This window comes from Hakea prostrata, chromosome 3 (genome assembly GCF_041222555.1).
Source record: "Hakea prostrata isolate BN-2017 chromosome 3, UWA_Hpros_2, whole genome shotgun sequence".
Classification (NCBI taxonomy): domain Eukaryota; kingdom Viridiplantae; phylum Streptophyta; class Magnoliopsida; order Proteales; family Proteaceae; genus Hakea; species Hakea prostrata.
In genome coordinates, this window is record NC_142602.1 from 3,160,697 (window position 1) to 3,177,313 (window position 16,617).

A 16,617-nucleotide genomic window follows, 5' to 3' on the forward strand; every position below is an offset into this window, starting at 1 on the left:
TCGCTGAACAACCCTATTGGCTATTCTTCTTTTTATCTTTGTTCTTTTCCATTTTTTAACCAAAAGATACATTGCTTGCTCGCGTGGTTTCCACGCGAAAACGGTGAAGTATGTTAAATTACAATTTAACCCTTTTAATTAATTTATTTTTTAATGGGAGTGGTGAGGGGGTTTTAAGTAGTAATTTCTTTAAAATATTTAGACATTCTAATCTGGACAAAAAATGTGTATATAATCATGGCAGGGTCACAACAGGTTCAAGCTCGATTTGTATCACACAAATTAATACTACATGGGCCCTTACTATATATAAATGATATAATCAGCTCCTCTCAACCCGATGTGAGACTAAATAAAACCATAGAATAAAATACATAATTAAAACATATATTTATATAAAATAATATTAAGTTTTAAACATATTTACAACATGTCATCTAATTATATGCAGAACGATGCGAACTAGTTGGTATTTTTGTTCCTAAAAGATACAAGCATGAAGAGAATAATAGGGTAACATTGACTTTCTACAAATTTATGATAATTAGTTGATTTTAATTCTATTCACCATTAAATGAACAAAAACTTTTTTTTTCCTATGACCCAAAATCTCTTAATCCACCATAATGTGACCCTTGATCTTTTTGATTAAATTCTTGAATAGATGAGTTTCAACATTAATTTCCGTTGACATGATGCAAAATTGACATATGTGTTAGTTGCGTCTAATCTAAAGGTAAAGCGTCGTTTCATAAGATGTTTTATCTTACATTAATAGGGAGAAAATAAATCCAGATTATTTGACCGTTTGTGTCTCAATGTCAATTGAAATCGACATCAAACATAAATTACAAAAGAACTGACAATGCACTAGCTTTAATGCCAAATATTACGTATTTGATAAGTACGTTAAAAGTTTTGAAGTTAATGGAATTATTTGAGTCAAGCCCTTTAATATATTCTATTATAGATTGACCCAATCTAATGCCCATGCCCACAATAAATCCCATTAGGCGTATAACACAAATCCTTCAAATGTCAATCGTAATCACTATGATTAGTTTCTTCACTAGATATTTTCTTAATAAAATTGTCATACTCGTGTGCTAATGCTTTGGTTTTGAAACGAAGGCGTCATTCTCAATGTGATACGAATTTATTCTACATTGATCAAAAAGAAAAAAGAATTTATTCTACAAATTTGATTCGAAATCAAAACCATATCAAATTTCACAAATTAATCCCAACGACCTCTTGTTAAAAGTTTTATGTTCCACTTTGTCGGCTTTACAAAATTACAAGCATCATGAGATAACCTTTAAAGGGCTGCGTGACAGAGTTGCTTCCTTCCTTGCTTACTTGGTAACCCAATTCATTGCAAGTTTCCTTAACCATAGTCAGGGTTTAAAGTATTGGTATGTATCGTATCGACCGATACATATCGGTATCGTACCCCTGCCCCTGCAATACAATACATACCAATACATATCTAAATTTTTGTTTTTTCAAATCGTCTTTCGTGTCACTCAATGTATTGGCCGATACAATGCGATATATAGCAGTATGATGCAATACACAACGATACATACCAATAATTATAGATCCAGTTTATGAGAGTGAAGAAATCTAGTCTCGTGACAAGTTGCAAACTCTTGCATTTCTTACTATTTGTGACTAGCTCGCCCATTGACACTGAATCTTATATAGGGGGAAAATTTTCATGGACTTGCACATCCCAAAACTTTGGGGAACTTGATGCTCAGATTGAAGAAGAAGAACGTGTTATAAAAAAAAAAAAAAAAAAACTTCCAAACCCCATAAGTCCTGAACATACACTAGAAGATGCGTTTGACACGAATTTGAACAAAGATATGAATCTTTGAAAGCACAAACTGTTTCAAGGCAATCTGCAAGCCATGTGACTAGCAGTTGCAAGAAAATGGGTTTGACGTGCAAACTTCTCAATTGAAAAATGATTTTTTGTTCTTATGGTCATTTTCATTATTTGTCAAGATAGAGTTTAATGCTTTCTATATAAATTATATTACTTCATATGTATTTTGACAATTTATATTATATTATTCAACCATCGATACATATCTTCAATACAGACCAAAACGTCTTTGAAAATCGCCCGGCCGATACATTGCCAAAGTCAGTCACCATCTCTATTTTTCTATCTAACAATCTAGTAGTTACTCTAAACGAAGCTATGTGATGTGGTTATGATCTGGGTAGGAACTAAATGTGGACCAGGTGACCTGAAAAGAGAGCTATTAATAATCGAACCCCATCAGCCTCTTTCTAATTATTGAATTGGTAGGCTAAGAACACATAGAGATCTTGAAGACTTAGCTGGTGTTCCTGGTTTGGTTCCTTGAGGCATTAAAAGGCCGCAATGATTGATGGGAAGAAACAGAAGATCACATTCTGAACTTAATAGCTAAGATCATTGAGATGATTTGTAGGAACAAATGATAGAGAAACACCCCTACTCAGATTTTGGAACTTGATTAGCAGCCATGAAATTAACCACCATTGTTGAAACATTCTTCTGAAACTTGTTTCAGAGCTTTTCAAATTGATCTGTTTTTTCTCTACTTCAAATTTGTTGACCTAGGGAAGATGACGGACCCATCTAATTTCTATACATACTTTAAAAAAAAATTTACATTTACACCTCTGAATTTGATTTTAATATGTAAAAGCAAATGCAACATTCACATAGGAGAATGCTTGTAATAAAAGCAATATCAGGGGATGTAAATATAATTGTTTACAAATGTAGGGGTGTAAATATAATTTACAAATAAAAAATCTTCTCGGCGTGTCTTATCTACTTTGGGTGATTTGAAGGTATGTGAGGGCAATTTAGGAATTAAAAAAAAACAAATTAATAGATAGCTCTATCATCTAATGTTTCATGTGGGTTTTAAACATGAACAGGTTGCTAACCAATGACAGGAAGTGGAAAATGGGACTCATGAATCAATACTTCTGCTACTTCTATCTTTATGAAGTCGAAACTAGTCTACATGTATTTAGGGCCTGTTTGGTTACATGAATCTAGAGATTTGTGAATCCAGAGATTTCAAATCTCTAGATTCATGAATTTGAGAATTATACCCGTTTGGTTGTAAAAATCTCTAGATTTATGGGTAAGGGGTGAAATCCAGAGATTTCAAAAAAGCTATACGTTTGCACATTCACAAAAATTACGTTAATCAAATAGTTTTTTAGGATGAATCCACATATTTCATTCCACAACCAAACATCTAATTTTATAAATTATAACTCCATAGATTTGAAATCTCTAGATATTTGAAATCTTCAGACTCATGTAACCAAATAGACCCTTAGAGATTGCCAATATGCAAGTGGAATATGGAAACGATTAATCCCAATGAATCAACTATGAATTTTCTTTAGTTGTGGTCGTCATGATTGACTTTACTTAAAAATGTGTAGAAATATAGCATAGTAATAGAAAAGATGGTCAGCCAAATTCAGCATCATTCTATATCTACTGTGGGTTTGAAGAAATCATGGTATTCATGAAGAAGACTTCACTAGACCAGGGGGAGGGGTGGAAACGATACATAAATTATACTCACGAGTGGAGGCAGCTTGGACCCAGCAACATGATTCACTATCACTACCACACCAATGCTAAAAGGAAGGCAAAGTGGAAGTGACCAACAGAAGGGTGGCTAAAATGCAATGTGGATGCTGCATCCGGTAAAAAGGATTTCAATCAAGTTTGAGGTGTTTCTACAGCTCATATAAGGGGTGTATTTGGAAGGTTTTGTGCACATAATTCCCAAGTCAAGTGTTCTCAAAACTGAACTCCATGCTGTTTATATAGGCATCCGCCATGTAGTATAAAGAAATATGCTACCCATTTATGTGGAGTATGAGTCTTCACAAGCAATAGATTGTTTGAAGATGAGTGCTTAAAGTCAATAAAGGATGACCATGATTGTCGTAGCGATAAAAGAACTGGTTGCTTTGCATGGAAACATCATCATTATTCATATTAATAGAGTAGCAACGATTGGGTGACGAAGAGAACAACAACATCGCAATTCTTTCAGGAACCCCCTCAGGGTATAGAAGAGTTCCTTCAAGTGGATCTTTGATCAACTCTCCTTAATTTGATCTTGAGCTTTTAACCCCATTCATTATTATTTTTTAATGTAATAGGATAAATTTTAGAAATAATAAACATAATTATATAAAAATTTAGAGGGTGTATATATAATATATTATTATTATTATTTTCAATTTGAATTTCCTTACATGTTATGATTTACCTTTCTCGTGATGGAGACTTACTTCATCATGGGTGGATGAGCCATCTAGTTTATCACATCAAATTTAGTTTTTCTTCTGTTTTTCGGTTTCTTTTTGTAAGGTGAGAGGGCCACTTCAAAGAGAATACGAGAATAAATTTGTGGAGTGTCCAAAGAATATAAACAATTAATATGGCTAATTTTATTTCTCAATTGGAGATTGATAATGGGTGGATACTATAAATATACTTTTAACAAAGTATGGATGTAAATGAAAAGTTAGTTGATATGATTATGAAATTTAACCAAATGAATTTATGAATAATGATCCAACAAATAAACAACTTAAGTACGATATCATTACAATTTATGAATAGAGATCAAACAAATGAACAATTTATGTGTTTGGCCAAAAAAAATTAAAAAAATTAACAACTTAGGTACAATAGCATTATTTAATAAGGTGGTTCAATGTACTGGTGGAAACGACAATAGTGAGTGTATGCATGGACATTAATACGAAACGTATTAAAAAAGTATTATTCAATTACTTTAGTTATGTTGAACCCTAGTACTAGTTCAAGTTGAAACAAAGCCATTAAATTTAAATTCATTACAATTTAGGTCTTAATCATCTTCTTTTATTGGGTACTGTCAAGTGGATAATGGTCGTAGTCATGTTGATTTTTCAGTCAAATATAATATAGGTGTTTGATTTTTCTTTATTTTTTTCTCGATTTACTATATCGATGTTCAATATAACCTAATACATTTTTCATGCGTGAAATATTGACATCGATAGATATTTATTTTGGAGTAAAAAAATAACAACTTAATGGAATATAAAGTTAAGATTTAGTTGGATGGAGTTTAGATGTCAATTGCAATGAAATGATTTTTAATTTTTATTTTTGAAATGAGAAATATATCAAAGGTTTAAAGTATTTCACGATAACATACGATACTAATCGATACATACATACATACATACATATATATATATATATATATATATATATAATATTTGTCTATTTGATTAAATCGATATATTACATTTTAAGCCTCCTAAAATTAGAAATGGTTTACCCCCAAAAATAAAATAAAAAATAATAAAAAGAAAAAGTTTTCAAGTTAGAGCGGCTGTCACTGTCAGGTAGGCATTATTCTCTATTTTATTTATTGTAAATTTTAGGTACGTAACAATATTATTAAATTATTATTTAATTAATAAGAGCTTATATTGCGAGACAACTGTACCGTTTGGTATCTCTAACACCTAACGGTTTATCACTAAGCAGTCACAAAAAATGTTATAATTTCTATAAAATTTTCTATTTTGCCGTCTTCACGTGTCTGCTGGTGTGTCACGTGCAGTTGATATAAAATTTGATCATCTGGTCACAAATTTAAGTTAAAAAAATGAAAGAAAAAAAAAAAACTGAATTTTGATCAATTTATTGGAGGAAAAAATAAAAGAAAAGAAAATTTGACTTTTTCTTCTTTAATAATAAGCAGTTAACGAAGAGATGTAATTAATAACCTCTAATAATTGTAATTAAAAACCTTTTTTTTGGGTTAAAATTATAATTAAAACTTAACTCAAATTTTCTTGGCCAACTTCTTTCTAATTCTACCACGCAAAAAGATTATGTTAGTACTTTAAATAGGCTTTTTCCATTTAAGGTTCGACCTTCATGGTTTGATTCCATAATAATTCTAATTGATTGAGACATTTTATGGATAGGTTGGTCGATTAGAGTTGAATTGTATTTTTCCACGAATATTAGTAGCTGAATGGGTTGACCGCTTGAACCATGCCCTCATTATTTTTATAATGTAGAGACTTAAGCAATATTGAGTGCACAGGCATCGAAACATATACGTTATTGTCTAGATATGAATTGTTTCATTCTCGCGTGCGTCATTTAATTGAATTCAATTTGTAAAATTGATGTGTGACTGAATCTTATGAAGAGCTAGACACATTGACATCTATGCGTGGATTGAAAACTCTTATGAGTATTAGTTTTAGTACCATAGAAGGAATAAATCAAAACTTCAAAATTACAAGCATTTTGAAGTGAAGTCAAAGTAGTGAAAAGAGGCAATTCCATATTATTCTCAGTGGACAGAGCCTTTGTAATTAGAGAATCAACTAACGAATTAGCTGCTAAAGTAATTGGTACATATCATCAATAATAGTCTTTAGATCACCTCCTCATCAAGGGATTACGGTTTCCCCAACCACACACTAGTAGTGGGGCCCACACAGTAAATATTGATAAAAATAAATTATAAGTAAAACCTAAGTGGGTCTCACATGAGACCCACCGAGTCTACACAACTAGAGAATTGTGCTCTCTTTATATTATATTCCTTGCACCATATATTTAGTAAAAAAAGTTCACCTCTGAACATTGATAAAGTAAATTAAAAATAGGCAGACATAAACCCTTTCCTAAACATGTCCCATGCCAGAGCGCAAGGATGTCACTCTTTACCGGGAAAAAATCATCTATTGTGCATGCAGTAGTGCACTCTTTATACCAAATAAAAGACTGAGATTAAAAGTTTAATTATTTAAAAAAAAAAGTCCAAAATAGCCTTTAAGTACCTTTGTTTTCTCAGCCTTTTATTTAGCATATGATCTGCAAACGCATCTAGGCAAACGGCAAAGGATCGTTTAACTCCGCAAACTAGACAACGCTACACCAAGAAGGACTTTCCTGCACCCCAGATGAACTAGTTGAGCGATGGAAGGAGAAGAGTGATTGACTCGATAACCAGAAAGGAAGCAATGCATCTTAAGTTTGGAAAAACCATAAACTTCCGATACTCACCGAAAACTTTATTCGCTCTCTCTATTCCCCACTCTCATTATAGTTTTGGGAAAGAAAAAATCAACTCCAAAATCCATCTCGTTTAGTTGAACCCCCCGCGGGGCGGAGAAACAAGTTTTTCTAATTTTCTTCTTCTTCCTTCCCGGTTAGTATAGTCTACCGCCCAAAAAAATTCTAAATTTTCCGGCGACCGCATTTGGTTCCAAACGGACCGCCCCGGGGGGGGGAGCCGGCGTTGCTCTCACTTAAATTCGATTTTCTGCATATGCCTTAAATCTATGGTTAGTGTTTAATCAATCACTCAACTTTCAATCTTGAGCGTTAGCTGCTTGGAGCAGTGCCACGTAGGCACTGCTCCCAAGCAAAATCCCATGACAGGTGAGGATCCGGAACTCTTTTACTCCTCCCACACAGTGTCTAGGTGGCTTTTTTAGGAATTTATTAAATATTATCGGCTGTGAAGAAATTTACGGCAAGGTGCATGTGCATTCGATGTTGGTGAAGTGGCGTAGCTTGGAATCATTTCCCCACGAACTAGCTGACAGCCGAAAACCGCAGAACTTCATTCGCATTGATTGATTCACACGTGCGAAAGTCTCTATCGGGAATCGAATGGAGATTGGAGAAGAAGAAATTATAAATAGAAAAGGTGAGGATTAGTAGCTGATAATAATAAATAATAAATCATTAATCATCTCGGTCCGAGTCGTCCGACAGTCCAACTCCGATCGAGCTCTACTACCCACCAATAGCAAATCACTCATAATTATTACAGATATTTCCCTTAATAGACTTATTTTTATAATCAATTTTCTCATTACAGAACATAATCTCAATTTTACTATTTAATGTCTATTTTTTTTCATTTTTTAATGTTTTTAGCTTTTGCAGAGAAAGAGATACTTGAACCAACAGAGACAATAAAAATAAATCGGAAAATATAAAAAATAAATAAAAGAAAAAAGAAAAAAGAAAAAAGAAAAAAGAAAAACAATACTAACCGCACGGCATAGGAGCAGAGAAGCAGAGAAAGAAGAACGGAAACTTGCTATAGAGGAAACCAGAGGAGCTAAACTAATTAATTTACTCTGTTACTCTTTGGATCTCTGTTTCGTACTCTTCAATTCATGGAGTGGAACTGTTCGAATGAGTTAGGGTTTCTGCAACTAGATTTGGCTACTTTGTTCTGATCTGCAATTTTCTTTTCGTCATCGTGTCACGAAATGCTGCAGATTAGAGTTTTGTGAATTTGCCATGTTAGAATTGACTGTTGAGCTTCAAATGTTGTCATAACTGGAGATCTTAATCGTACAGGAGAGGAGCTTCAGGCTGTTCTGGAAGATCTCTTCGGTTTCGGTAACTGTAAGTTGCAGACTGTAAATTTCTTTTTCTTTTTTTTTTCTTCTTCTTTTTTCTTGGATAGAGAAGTTCAATTTTTTTGAGATATCGGTATACGTACTGGTATTTTGGTTTCAGTAGCTCTGAGAAGAGTTCAGAGATAATGTATGCTTTACTTACGGGTCTGGTCCGGTGGGTTTTGAAGATTTGAAACCGCGGGCAAGAAGATGAGAACATAGTTGCGTTAACTGTTCAAGATGGAAATTTGTTGATACTAGGAGTTCTTAACACGGATGCTTTTGGGTTTCTTCTAATATTCCCCTCTTGAAGGACACTTCCGGGATCCCAGCTGGTGAAATTCTAGGGTTATGTAATTGCGAAGTTGTCTACGAATTTGAGGATCTCTTTCATACCTCTCCCTCTTAAAGTGAGCAGTTTGTTCGGAATTGCTCTTCTGCTTCGGAAGGGGAGTTTACAGTGTCCGTGCTTTTAGATGCGGGGACTCTGGTTCATTTCCACTGACTAATTGGAGATTTGATTCATCACGACATCTATGCTTAAGGAGAAGGCACTAATCCTTGCCGTCAGTTTTTTGCGGATTTGACTTTTTGAATCCGGGTTTCTGTTTTAGGATGTTGCTGAGCCTTTGAGGAATTAATATTTCAGTTCGCTAACTTACCTTTATTTGAAGACAGCTTGGTTTTTGCTTTTAGTTACTGGAAACGGGTTTAGGCATTAAAAGGGAGGATCATTAGTCTTAACTTATTTACGGGAGAGATCTACAGAATGAATTATGGCAAGCACTGGGGTCTGATTTTGGGCGGCTGTCAGATATCATTGTGAGATATCTGAGTAGGGAAGATGCCTCCTTCTCCAGCATTAAGATATTCTCCTGGAAGGGAAGTCAGATCAGAGAATCACAGACGTGGACGCAGCCTTGAGGGTGGATTTATCCCCAGGGAGAAAGATGATGATCTTGCTTTGTTCAACGAGGTGCAGAGCAGAGAAAGAGACAACTTTTTACTTGACAAGTCTGATGATCTTGAAGATTCACTGTGTAATTTCCAAACCCATCCTTTATGTTGGTTTTGGTGCTTTGATTAACATTGGATGTTTTGTGTGTTCTTTCTTTGGAAAATGCCTCATTTTTCTTATCTTTTGACTGGAGATAATCAATATTCTTTATTTAATTCTAAATTCATTTCGATTTTTGCAGCAACAAAATTGAAATGCTTTTCAGATATTAAGCTTGGTATCTCCATTCCAGTTCGTGGAGAAAGCAGTGACCTGCTTGATGCAGATGGTGAAAAAAATGACTATGACTGGTGGGTCATGTTCTTACTTTTAAAATGCATTTTACTTGATGTTGACTCTCTCCATCATTTTTCGCAAAGTCCTCCAAAGGAAGGAGAACTTATGCTGTTCATGCACTACCTCATATTTATGTTATATTTCAATCATTCTTTATAGTCTGTAATTTTATTCCACTAGCTAGCAAATTCCACTTTGTAGTACTGATTTTTGGTGCTTTTGAATTGAAGGTTGTTGACTCCTCCAGAAACTCCTCTTTTCCCTTCGTTGGATGATGAGACCCCAGTGGCCAGTATTGCTTCTAGGGGCAGACCTCAAACCCAGCCCATTTCCATCCCAAGATCATCTGCCGTATGATTGTTATCACTTGTCTGTTTAGTGGTGTACTTATCATTTATTTGCATATGAGCAAAGCATATTCCTTTGGAATTTAAGTTCTGTATTCTTTCTGCTAATGCTCATAATGCTTGTGTGTGTGTAGATGGAGAAGAGTTACAGGACCAATAGAAGTAGTGCGAGTCCACATCGATTGAGCCCATCACCTCGGTCTGGAAGTAATACATTTCAACCAAGAGGAAGGCCATCTTCAGCTCCTCATTCTAGTCCACCTCCCATTCAACGTCCTGCATCACCATCACAGAGACCTTCTACTCCCCCATCTAAACCATCAACACCTACTCATAGATCTTCTACTCCCACTACCAGGAGGATGAGCACGGGATCAAGTGGTACCATTACTGTGTCAAAAAGGGGAGCTTCACCTGTAAACACAAGTCGTGGCAACTCTGCTTCCCCGAAAATACGAGCATGGCAGTCGACTATCCCAGGCTTCTCTTCTGAGGCACCCCCTAATCTTCGTACTTCTCTAGCAGACCGGCCAGCATCATATGTAAGGGGCTCGTCACCAGCATCCAGGAGTGGGAAGGATACCCCCTCAAACATCAGGAGGCAATCAATGTCACCAACTGCTTCTCGAAGTGGTAGTTCATCCTTTGGTAATGATAGAGACCGATTCAGCTCTCGGAGTAAGGGTTCTGTAGCATCATCTGGTGATGATGATACAGAGTCCCTGCAATCTCTGCCAGTGAGTATCTCAGATCACTCAATGGTAAGGAGAGCTGGAGCATTTCCGAATAGCAAAGCCCCAGCATTCTCAAGAAAGCCATCCAAAACACTATCAAGCTCTGCGCCAAAAAGATCTTTTGATTCAGTCCTTCGACAAATGGTATGTTTCTGATTGTATAATTAGTTACTATTGTAAATGTTTTCTTACAATTAAAACCTCTGATTGATATAATCAAAGTACATTAGTAGTTTTGGTTGGTTGAGTTCTGGTGCAGCATGCGTCTGACTAGGCAACTCAACTATCTAATTTGTAAGCCAGTAGCAATTTGTAGGAGCTCATGACAAGCCTATTAGTATCTATGTTATAATGATATAAGGTGGCATTTTCGTTGTGTTTGTTATTGATTTAACCTAGTTTTGGTGATTATTTCGAATTCTAATTTATTTGTTTAGACTAAATTATTAGAATCTAGCTGTCTCATAAGAATGAACAGAAAACTAAAGCAATCAGGCTAACTTTTTCCGTTTAGAATAATTTCTTAACAAAGTAATAATCTCTATTGTTTCTGCATTACTTTATTTCGCAATCTGTTCTAAGTAGACTCTTCTGTGAGTCATTCTAAAATCTAGGTTATCACCTTTCATTATTTTTCTTAAACAAGTTCTGGGAGGCTTTTTTTTTTTCTCATTGCTTTGTAGATATTTAAAAAATTCCTTTCCTGCATGTCATATGGTAGGGAAGAGAACATTTACTGGTTATGGTCTTGCATGTTTGTAGGATAACCGAAAGACTCCTCAGAATATGTTTAGGCCGCTTTTATCAAGTGTACCTAGTACTACTTTCTATGTTGGGAAAACAAGCTCTGCACATCGTCCCATGGCCTCTATGAACTCCTCAGTCACAACTAGCAGCAATGCAAGCTCAGAATTAGGTGCATGTGTTGCACTTGATACTGAGGGTAGTGACCATGATCATGATGATATGGCTAGTAACTGGGGAAAAGCACCAGTTGTTGATGCTCAAGATGAAGTATTTGTATTTGATAAAGTGGATGAGATGAATGGGGGTGTTGATGATGGAACGAATACTGGGTATGCTGATCTTGATAAAACGACCACAACTGAAGTAAGTGAATCTGAAAAATTCAGTGGTCTTCTGTCTGCTACAGTAGTTGAGTCAGCTGCTTCTGAAAATGTAAATGTTGAGAATGATTTTGAAGCACTTGATGGTCATGGAAAAGTTGCATACTGTTCTATTTGTGGGATTAAGTTTCGGGTAATGGAGCCTATGGAAGGGAATGAGGGTCTCTGTGCTGATTGTAGTTTGAAAAGTGAATCTTTGACTCCAGCTGCTTGTGAACTCCCTGTAGTACACAATCATGGTACTTCATTTAATGTTGAAGTAGCTTTCACAGAAAATAAATCCTTCAGGGCACTAGAGCATGAAACAGAAGTGGCTGAAGTGCAGGGGATCACTGGTGGAAATGAAACAGTGCTTGTCCAACATTATACTGTTAAACAAGACCACAGTTGCAACATCGAGGAACCCCAGAACTGCTTGCATGGCAGTCCGTCTCCTCAATTATATTTAGATGGTTGTGAACAAAAAGAGCCAACGGTTGGTTCCATTCTATCCAATTATGACAATGCTGATCAACCGTTTCATCCAAGTTTAAAGGTTGATATTTCAGAAGGTGCTGGTATTTCTGTATTGCTGAAAAGATCAAGTAGTAGCAAGTGGCCTCTTGTTCAAGGGAGGACTTTTTCTGCGACTAATATAAGTTGTGATGATCCATCTTATGCGAGGGAAAGCAGAAGTAGCATGAGAAGCTCCAGTGGGCTTGGTTCAGCATCATCATCTGTTGATTGGAGCTCTTCTAGACAAACAGAGGTTCGGGTTCAAAGGCAATTAAGTGGCAAGAAACTTGACTTGGATAATTTGAGGAATGATTCTAGCACAAAACTTCAAAGAACTGGATCCTCTTCTTCGGGAATCTCAAATCCTGCATATCAGGCCTTGTTGCTCACTAAGGGTACAAGGGAAGAAAATTTTGATGCTGGTGGGGTGGAGCATGAGGCTGTAGTGGAAACACAACTACTTACTGATGAGCAAGATACGTGTTTGAGCAATGAAAAATCAGGTGAATCTGATTCCTCTTTGGTGAGAGCTGCATTCATTGAAGCGGATAATCTAGACTGCTCTGAGAGTTGTACGGTCGTGGATGCTTCAGGCTTGGAATTATCAAGCCAAACGCATTGCTTTCAGTTGGATGATGCTTCAGTGGCAGTAGTTCCAAATGACAGCGATTGTGTTTCACGGATTGCTGAAGAGTTCCCAAATTGCACAAGGAGTAATTCAGATATAGAGATATCAACCATGATCCCTGAGCTCTCTTCAGTAGAAGATAATCACACGTTGCACGGTGACTCTGCAATTGAGATTGTGGAGGCTCCTGCTTATGACTGTTCAGCAATGACATCAGGTGAACTAGAAAATGTTGATGATAGCTTATCTGATTCGCAAGTTGAAAGTGTGGTTTCACCAAATACCACCGTGGATGGATCCCCAGAACCTTCAGCTCCTGCAATAGCAGAGAAGGATGCAGAAATTCCTTTTTCAGATTCTGATGTCTTGAATCATGCTCATGGCATCCCTGGTATGGCTTCTCTTGCTCAGGAACTTGGGTTCACCTATTCCTCATATATTAACTTGAAATGTGCATCTGATCCGTATTTCATTGTGAATGGATGTGTCTTTTAATAGTTATGCTCCCTCACTCACTACACCCATTTGAGGTTTCATTTTATTATCCTATTGTGGAATTTTGAATGTCCCACTGTATAATAGAATGAATATCTGCTTAGACTTTCAGGCCTATTTTATCTGTTTAATGTAATGCTAGTTTATTCATGGGGAGTTCTATATCTATGTTTATTGTTTGGCTATATCATTCATGGTTTCTTAGATGTCATTTTCAATTTTATATATTTTTTAGCCAATGTGAAGTTATTGTACAAAGAAGACTAATTATCAGAATCCCATAGTATAAGTAGCCGCACAACCTCATATGTATGATCTCTATGAATCCCATAGGTTAGGTAATTCATTTGCCTCTGTCTTTGCATGGCCCAACTATGGGAGCATTGACAAATTTTTTAGATTGATGGGCAAAAAACAAGCTTGCTCAATTTGAAGAGATGGTCTCCCCAGACCAGTTTCTGCTTTCATCCATCTAAGCATTACTGAATTTACCTCTACAAATGCTTGAGCACAGATGCCTAGGCCTATTTTATCTGTTTAATGTAATGCTAGTTTATTCATGGGGAGTTCTATATCTATGTTTATTGTTTGGCTAGATCACCTTGCTTATAAGACCCAAGTGTGGCTCCCATACTGAGTCTTTGCTGTGTCAAATAAAGAAGGGACAGCTGACCCTTGTTTTTAATTGCAAGTGAAAACAAACTTATCAGTGTGAAATTCCTTGGCTTATAGCTGCAGTGACCATTCTCCACAATCTGCCAGTGGAAGTCATCTCTGAGTCCTTGCCATGCAGCAGGGCAAGTTGATGTGTTCAAAATAATTAAGAAAAGATTTAGAGAACATTAATAACTGCAGGACAGGAAGGCAAGTTAATGTTTTTAAGATAATAAGGTCGGATTTAGAGAACACTACTAACAGCAGCACAAAAACACAATAGTCTTAGTTTAGTAACAAAAAGACAAGATATAGAATGTTGTAATATCTCAGAATCTAATGGTCAGGACATAGCTGAAATCTGATTTGATTATGCTTCAAAATAGGATATCAAGCTGACCCACGATCTATTGAAAGATTTGAACTGGAGATAACAGAAGATAAAAGCTCTAATAGGGCAGGATTCAGTAACTTCTAAGACAAATAACATTTCACAATTCAACAGTCGGGTGATCCTTCAGTTCTAATTCTAAAAAGGTAGGAAGCGCGGAGAAGCAAATAAACAGGTCATTGGATTGGCTGGACTGAAGACACAAAATCCTGTTGCTGGAACGGGTTAGTACGGTAACATAAGACTGAGATGAATACCTACGAAACAGTGAGTAGACAATGACAGAAAAATCAAGCATACAATAAGGGAATTGAGGGGAATAAAGGGTGGAAAGCCAAACCCAACCCAAAACAGGGATTAAAACTTGAAGAATACTATACCACAAGCTGCATGGATCTTCCATTCCTTGTAACAGTGGATGACTCTCTCAGCAGCAGGTCTTGCTTCAAGACTCTCCTGAAATATTTCCCATTTGAAGGAAATAGAACATTACGAAACTGCAGCTGAAAGTTTAATAGATAATCCTGTAGCCAATTGCATTTAGGTAGAGAGGGCCTTTTTTTTTTTTTGGGGGGGGGGGGTGGGGTGGGTTTGAAAGCAATTCTGTTGAAAAGAGGTGAGAGAACACCCAGCATCCAAATTACATGAATCCAAAAGCCAAGGATCAAAATTGGACCAAACCATCCTACTTGCCAAGGACAGGGCCCTCTTGGCCAGAGAGTCCACAACAAGATTGGCCTCCTTAGAAATGAGCTGTACAGAGAAACCCCCTCTCCACACCATGGAGGACTCTGATGTCTTATTTGAGTCATACCAAGTTGAGGATTTATTTGCATCAGGATGGTATATGACCAAAGGAGATAGTATATGAACTACATGAGCATTACGTACCTTCCTATAAGTACATACATTCCTTTTTCCTAAGTAAATCAGTAAAGATTAGTGGAGATGTGTCTATGAGGCTGATTGTAATTAATCATTAATTAATTTGACTTGAACTCCCATAATTGTTAACTATTTTGACTTGAACCTTCAAGGATAATAGTGATAACCTTCAATGTTTTCCCAACTGCAATAGTTATTGTTTACTTGGACATGTCTGAAAATGGGGGGTTTGAGCTGGCTATGAAGTGATTTGTTCTCTTGTGCTATATTTTTCCACTTTTGGCAGAAGAATCAACTGTAACAGTGGAGGGCCAAAGTGGGCAGCAAGCAAGAAGCTTGACGTTGGAAGAAGCAACTGATACTATACTCTTCTGTAGCTCTATCATTCATAATTTAGCCTACCAGGCTGCTACCATTGCGATAGAAAAGGAGAGTTCAGTTCACCCAGAGCTCGAGGGTTCCCGTCCTACGATTACTTTGTTGGGTAAACCAAGTTCTGAGAGGAAGGAACCACGCAGTAGGACTGGAAATAAACGCAACCTGAAATCCCAGAAGGCTCGGCAGAGACGTGTGGAAGCAGATGTGAAGACTCCATCAACCAAGCCTGAGATTGATGACAAGACCAATGAATCATTGGTACATAATACTGAAGCTCCATACAAGGCTGATAGCACAAAGCCTCCAAAGCTGGAATCAAAGTGTAATTGCAGTATAATGTGAAATGTTTTGCATCTAGATCAAATTTTTTGAGGGCCAATGCACAAAACCCTACGTGTCCCTTCTCTGCTTCAGTGTATCCATGGATCTTGAGTGTTTGTATTTTAGAGATTCTTATGTTCTATGGGCAATTCATAAGAGTACCAGTCAGTTTGAGTTCGTTCCCATTTATTTGTTACACACCACATAGTGTCGGTGACATAATCTTGTAAAGTTTTGTTTTTCTTTTCTTGGGTGTAATCACGACTCACAAGAGCCATTGGAGGTTTGTGTATGCTCCCTTTGCCCATTTCTTGTTTACTTGGAGTTCCATGTTTTAACCTGACCGAAGAAAGGTGCAATTCTTGTCATGTTTAAACAAAC

General features: G+C 36.4%; 1 protein-coding gene across 5 annotated transcripts; it reads left to right on the top strand.

The window, feature by feature from the left end:
* The first annotated feature begins 8,097 nt into the window (after positions 1 to 8,097).
* LOC149020048 (RUN/FYVE domain protein) lies at positions 8,098 to 16,541 on the top strand. 5 transcript variants are annotated; one of them, XM_089148074.1, is made up of 8 exons: positions 8,098 to 8,282; positions 8,447 to 8,494; positions 8,609 to 9,527; positions 9,687 to 9,795; positions 10,012 to 10,132; positions 10,263 to 11,006; positions 11,625 to 13,503; positions 15,824 to 16,541. In XM_089148074.1, the coding sequence occupies exons 3-8, from the start codon at positions 9,332 to 9,334 to the stop codon at positions 16,255 to 16,257; spliced, it is 3,483 nt and encodes a 1,160-aa protein (XP_089004200.1). In that variant the 5' UTR covers positions 8,098 to 8,282; positions 8,447 to 8,494; positions 8,609 to 9,331; the 3' UTR covers positions 16,258 to 16,541. The 5 variants fall into 5 exon arrangements, with proteins under 5 accessions (XP_089004200.1, XP_089004201.1, XP_089004197.1 ...); XM_089148075.1 differs by having other exon boundaries at positions 8,676 to 9,527; XM_089148071.1 differs by having other exon boundaries at positions 8,098 to 8,494.
* Positions 16,542 to 16,617: the final 76 nt, after the last annotated feature.

Coding starts and splice junctions, on each gene's coding strand:
- LOC149020048 (XM_089148071.1), top strand. CDS start 9,332: ATGCCTCCTTCTCCAGCATTAAGATATTCTCCTGGAAGGGAAGTCAGA. Junction 9,528..9,686: donor TGATCTTGAAGATTCACTGT/GTAATTTCCAAA, acceptor CGATTTTTGCAG/CAACAAAATTGAAATGCTTT. Junction 9,796..10,011: donor GAAAAAAATGACTATGACTG/GTGGGTCATGTT, acceptor TTTGAATTGAAG/GTTGTTGACTCCTCCAGAAA.